The sequence below is a fragment of the Triticum dicoccoides genome, chromosome 6B (genome assembly GCF_002162155.2).
Source record: "Triticum dicoccoides isolate Atlit2015 ecotype Zavitan chromosome 6B, WEW_v2.0, whole genome shotgun sequence".
NCBI classification, from domain to species: domain Eukaryota; kingdom Viridiplantae; phylum Streptophyta; class Magnoliopsida; order Poales; family Poaceae; genus Triticum; species Triticum dicoccoides.
Window position 1 is genome coordinate 712,335,757 of NC_041391.1, and position 6,437 is coordinate 712,342,193.

Here is a 6,437-nt window from a genome sequence, read left to right on the forward strand (position 1 = left end):
ACATTATCATAAAAAACATTCGGTTTGTCATGGATAAAATCCGAATGTTTGGGACTTATGAGGGTCCTTTTTTTGTTGTTGATAAAAAGCTTTCAGTTTTGCTTTTTGGTGGTATCCGATTCATTTTTAGGCTAGCTGTGGAGATGCTGTCGCGGAGCCGAGTCCTTGGCCTCGGTCAGGTCCCTTCCCTTGTGAAACGGCTCGGTTGGTGGCCAGCGAGGCAGCGCGCCACCGTCCCATCTGATGGCGCCGAGTGTAGTGTAGTCACCGGTGGCGATAAGTATAACGGCCAGCTGCGTGATTCCAAAACATGAATGGACGGGCCCGGCCAGGCAGCCGACACGAACCATGTGCGCGCGCCGGCCGCATTATCGAAGACGCTGCCGTGACGCCGCCCCACCGCCAGTTCACCACCAGCCCAGCCCACGCGAGAGCATCTAACCAAGAAATCATCAGCCTAAAAGGGGAACAGCACACTGACACCCTCTGTACCAGCTCGCGCAGCACAGCAGAGTAGCAGCAGCAGCGACCATGGCGGCTAGGTCGTCGGCCCTCCTCGCCGTGCTGGCGGTAGCACTCGCCGCCGTGAGCTTCCTCCTCACGGGGGCCAGGGCCGACTTCGACGACCAGTTCGAGGCGATCGGCGACCGCGACCACATCGGGTACCGGGACGACGGCGAGGACAAGGGGCAAGAGTTCTCGCTGGAGCTCGACCAGGAGTCCGGCTCCGGCTTCAAGTCCAAGGCCAAGTACCTCTTCGGCGAGTTCGAGGTCAAGATGAAGCTCGTCGACGGCAACTCCGCCGGCACTGTCACCTCCTTCTACGTACGTCAGCCATCTCATCCTCATCTTCCTTCCTTCTTTGTTGTCTTCTTCTTTCTCTCGTTGCTAAATAAAATGGAGAATGGATCTGTGGTGCAGCTGACCTCCGGCGAGAGCGCGACCCACGACGAGATCGACATCGAGTTCATGGGCAACTCCAGCGGCGACCCCTACGTGATGAACACCAACGTGTGGGCCAGCGGCGACGGCAAGAAGGAGCACCAGTTCTACCTCTGGTTCGACCCCTCCGCCGACTTCCACACCTACAAGATCACCTGGAACCCCAAGAACATCATCTTCGAGGTCGACGGCGTGCCGGTGCGCACCTTCAAGAAGTACGACGGCCTGCCCTTCCCCTCCAGCCGCCCCATGACGGTGCACGCCACGCTGTGGGACGGCAGCTACTGGGCCACGCAGCACGGCACCGTCAAGATCCACTGGCGCCACGCCCCCTTCGTCGTCCCCTACAAGGCCTACCACGCCAACGGCTGCGTCCACGACAAGGCCACCAACAAGACCTCCTGCCCCGCCGGCAGCGACGCCTGGATGCGCCGGGAGCTCGGCGAGGAGGAGCTCAAGACCGTGGCCTGGGCCGAGCGCAACTGCCTCTCCTACAACTACTGCGCCGACGGCTGGAGGTTCCCCAAGGGCTTCCCCGGCGAGTGCGGACGCGACCTATGAGCGATTGATGATTCAGTGGTAGCAGCACTAGCTAGCAGTACACCTCGGAGCCGAGATTTCATTGATTAATTTCTTCCTTCCTTGCTACTCCACTACAGTACAATCGATTGTTCTTCTTGTTCATCCCATCTTACCTTACCTTACATAAACCTGTGCCATTTTTCTTTTCTTCTCTTCGTGTACATTCATTTTTGCCACCTTTAATAATTGTTTAGAAGAAATGTGAAGAAAGTGGGAGGAAAAGGGTGGTATGCGTATAGTTAATATTTTGGTTGATATGTGTTGACATTTTGTCTTGGGTGTCAGTGTGTCTACATGCATGTTGGCTCCAGAGAGAAAAAAGAGCTTTGTATGGATGCGTTTCTGACTTTTTGTTACAAGAAAGATAATAACGATGGATTCTTGCAAGCAAATTATAATTATATGGTTGTTGAGTGGACGGAAGGAAGCACACAAGCGACGGTGGGTGCGCATTGAGTGATGGCACATGCTGTAGTACTACTTGAGTGGCGCCCATTGTCCGATCTACCTCTCCCGGTACTCTCCAGTACTAGTACAAAATTAAAGAGCAATTAACCAACAATGTTCGTCACTTGCATTGCACACTGACACGGGTAACACTAGGCCTGAAGGTGGAAAAGGTTCTCGTCCTTGCACCGGTGAAGGGAGTAGCACCGAGAGTACCGGGATAGGATAGGATGATAATTGGTTTCGATTACAGAAATTATGTACTCCCTCCGTTCGGAATTACTTGTCTCGAAAATGAATGTATAGTTCTAGCTACATCCATTTTCGAGACAAGTAATTCCGAACGAAGGAAGTATGTCTGTATGTATATACGTGTGCGACGACTACCAGCATGCAGTTTGTGTTTCAAAACTGTAATGCCAACGCCATGCGTCGTCAAAACTGGCTGGCTGGGGCCACACGGAACATGATAGTAGTAGCCTAGAAAAGCGAAGCTAGTATCTAGCAGCGCCCGCGATGGCTCCCGCGACCCAGCGCCCGCGGCCGGCGGCGCCGCCTTGATCTCCTCCCTCCGGCCGCCATTTCAACCGCCGCGACCAGATCCGAGCAGCTCTCCGCGTCCTCTCTCTGTACACTCCTTCTCCCCTCAAGGCTCTCAAGGTGCTGCCCATGGCAGTCGCGTCTGCCTCGTCTTCTTCGACCCCGTCGACCGCGTCGACTGCTGCCGCCGCGATGGCCGCGGCTGCTCTTGCCTCCCGCAAGGCCGACCCCGCAGCTGGTGGCCGCTTGTCCCGCGCCGGCATGGGACTCCCGCCGAGGCCGGTTGTGGCAGCATCTCCGGCGGCGCATCCTCCCCTGCCCGGCGTCGCCGCAGTGTCCACCCTGGGCATAGAGTGTGCTGCTCCGGATCCCCGTGCCCCTGGCCTGATGGATGGCGGGCTTGGGTCCCAGCCACCGCTGCGGCTTGTGTGTCTCCCCTCCACGGGCTCTGGTGACGCCACTTCTGCCTGCGCCACGCAGTCAACCCCGACTGCTACTGTGGGTGCGTGTGAGCCGTCCCCGGCTATTGCCGGTGCTGCTACGTCGTCCTTGGGCCCTGCGGAAGCCCCGTCGTCACCACCGGCTGCTGCTGCTGAAGCGCCATCTACAACTGCTGCTGGTTGCGCTACATCGACCTCGAGTACCGTGGAAGTGACGCCGTCCTCAACACTTGTCGGCACTGCATCAGGTCTGGACCCGGAGCGATATGTTTCATGGAGCTCCCTTACTCACGACGAAGATGATGATGAAATAGCCCCGCGGACGCCACCGCCGGCTGCCAAATACCCAGTTCCGGCTACTCAGCCGGGTGTGACGTGTGATGCGGATGCGTGCGGAGATTGGCAGGAGGTGCTGCCGCGGCGACACATGCAACGCCTAGACTCTCTGGTCCCTGCATTGGCTTCCCGTCCTGTCCCTGCTTGGCTTCGTGGTAGATGTTGCAGATGCCTCCTTCCTGGTCACCGTGTAGCGGTTTGTCGAGATCCTTTTAGGTGTTCTCGGTGCCTTGAGAATGGTCATCGAGCACGTGAGTGCCGCAATCCCTGGCGTCCCCTCAGCTTTTTGGGAAGCCCTACCGTGTCACTGTTGCCACGCCTCCCCGGGCACCAACAAGCTCTAGCTCCTCGCAAGGTCCAGAAAGAAGCCTCGCCCCTCCCGAAGACGTTTTGTCGTGATTCTTGGGCATCGATTGTTGCTGCTCCTGCTGGCTCTATGGCCTCGACGGATTTCCCTGTGCGGCCTGCCTTGGAGCGGCAGGCCAAGCTGTCACTCTGAGCTCCTTGGTATGACATCCCTCCAGCTTCAGGAAACGGTCCAGCCTCTTCGTGATGTCATTGACTCCATGCAAGGTTGGATGTTGCGGATGGAGAGCTTCATGGAGCGTGTTGAGGCTGCACTTGGCGATCTCTCCATGGCGACGCCTGTGTTGCAGACTGCTCATGTATTGCGTCCTTTGGTTGTGCCTGTTGACACCTTTGAGGTCGGGATGGGTGCCGAGCTTCATGGTCGTTTCTCCCCTCGTGCTAGAGCATGTTCTCCGTCGTCAGCCTCTGAGGGACTGGACAATGATGTGGTTGTGACTCCGGTGCTGGAGATCATGCCTGAGTTGCGGGAGTTGTGTGAGGGTCCGGTTCTGCCTCTGTCCGTCGAACAACGGAAGGTAGACCCCCCCGAGATCTCGATTGTGGCTTTACCGCCATCATCACCCCTGGAGTCTAGCCAGATACCTGATGCCAAGGGGTGTGGTGATTTGGATGTTGCAGTCTCTGCCATTCCCTCGTCTGCGACCATCGAGCATGTGATGCATGTGAGTGACATGACCACTGAGCCAAGTGTGGTTGCACCTACTCCAAATCCAAATGCTCTCTTCGCGAAAGAACTTTGTGACTTGCTCGCCAGTGTGGAGGTTGCTAGACCTGGTTTGGGCAGGTCAATTGCTTGCCTTCTGACGGGGACACCAATAAGAGGCAAACACAAGAAGGTGGGAAAAGGCAAGAGTGGTGCCATAGGCAAGGCGTCTCTGACTACTTGATGGATGATCTTCATTCTCTCGGCCCATCCTCTTGAATTGGGTCGTTGTTGTGGGTTGGAAGGTGTTTGATGTCTTATATCGATGTGTTCTTGTCGGGGGTCACATGGCGTAGTAGCAATGTCGAGGTTTGTGGATGTTGTGTAATCAGAAGTCCGGCGGGGGCCGCCTATGCGGTTGTGGGGTTTTTCTTGCCATGTGAGTAGTTAGTCCGTCCTTCGTTTGTATTGGTTTTCGCCCGGTTTTCCTTTAATTAACTGGGCAATTTTCTTCTTCTTAATTAATCAATGAGGCAAAAATTTTGCCTCCGTTTCGAAAAAAAAACTGGCTGGCTGTCAAATTCGAATGGGTGTACGCAGGCAGTCAGCGGGGCCATCCATCCACGTGCTAGAACAAGGCCACATGCTGGATGTGCACATGGAGCCTTCTCATGTCGTGTGCTACTACTAGTACTAGTACGTTTGTGAATGCGTTCCTGTGCATGGCCGCAGCGCTGCCTCGTTCGTCCGTTTGCGCGAGACGTCTCTTTCGCGCCTATACTCGAGTGTGGACCCAGAGAGATCCATGTGGCTCCGCTGGATTTTCTTCACTCCGGTGTTTGCATGCGTAACGACCCCCAACCCCCTATTTGGGCGGGCATCTGCAGATTCAATCGCCCCCAACAACCCCTCGTAGCGAGAATTAGCTGGCTTTCAAAACTGCGCTTCAGAGTTTGAAGTTTGAAGAGATGGCAGTGCTAGTGTCACCCATCTTTCGTGGAGTAAACTCCAGTTCGTTGCCAGGGATTATGTTGTGAGAATGGGTAGTATTTTTTGCGGGTTTGTGAGAATAGGTAGCGTGGGATGAAAGCACGCACAGACCAATAAAAATGAGGTGAAAAGCGGTCTTGAAAATTACAACCCAGGATCATGCACCACCGGACGACCATTGCCACCAATGGAAGTTGTCGCTCCTCTCTATTGGACCCAGCTTGACCGTGTCGATGATAGCTGAGCGTACTGTGGAGCTGGCATTTTTCTGCTCGGAGGAAGAGACAACGGAATTCAACCTGTGGGCTGTGGGCGGAGCATGCATCACAAGCTGATGCACGCTAGTTAGTGGAGGGGGGCCACGTGTTAGGAACGGGTCCAAGTGAAAGCTGGGTGTGAGGGGGACCCGCAGGGCATGGCCAACGCTCCAACTTGGACCAATGCCCCGCAGGTACACGTCGGACTAGCAGTTGGCGTTGAGGAGAATGGCAAAGAAGGCAATTTGACCATCCTCTGTTGGCGAGCCTATCCGCTGTCCAAATCTGTTTTGTATGGCAAGCCAAGCGAACAATTTACTTTTGGCGGGGCCCAAACCTTTCAAATCAAGTGTTCCATCGGCGAGCGGATCAGGCTAAGGAATTGCACCTTGTAAGCGGACTCTGTCGAGTAGAGGCCATTACTAGTATGTTATGTTTCTAGACGATGTCGTCTAGCACTTCATCGAGGAGCTGGAAGTCGCGGATGCTTGCCCATAGTTGAATGAATTGGTGGAAATGTGTGAACGAGAAGGTTGCATATCTCTTTATTTCGGATACCCATGCGCCATCTTGTAGAGCTTCTCTAATCTTCCAATATTTCATCGAGGATGCCCTGTAGATGAGGGGCACAATATCCTTGGGCTTCATATCATGCACCCAAGGCGCGTCCCAAAAGGACGTGCGCGCACCATTGCCGATGGTAATGGTTGTGAAGCGATTGCAAAGTGTGGTGTTGCAGGATGCAACGTTTCTCTATGGCATACGTATACGTGGACCGTGTGTGAGCCACTTGCTGAGCAAACCGATGTGAACACATGGGGTGTGTGTGTGTGGCGCATGTGTATATAATGCCGTCCTTGTACCAAACGCTTCATCCACACAAGAAGCACA

At 54.9% G+C, this 6,437-nt stretch overlaps 1 protein-coding gene across 1 annotated transcript; it reads left to right on the plus strand.

Moving 5' to 3' along the window:
- The first annotated feature begins 362 nt into the window (after nucleotides 1-362).
- LOC119325216 (xyloglucan endotransglycosylase/hydrolase protein 8-like) lies at nucleotides 363-1,789 on the plus strand. Its single transcript, XM_037598963.1, has 2 exons — nucleotides 363-825; nucleotides 922-1,789. Exons 1-2 carry the CDS (start codon nucleotides 532-534, stop codon nucleotides 1,501-1,503), a joined length of 876 nt encoding a protein of 291 aa, XP_037454860.1. The 5' UTR covers nucleotides 363-531; the 3' UTR covers nucleotides 1,504-1,789.
- Nucleotides 1,790-6,437: the final 4,648 nt, after the last annotated feature.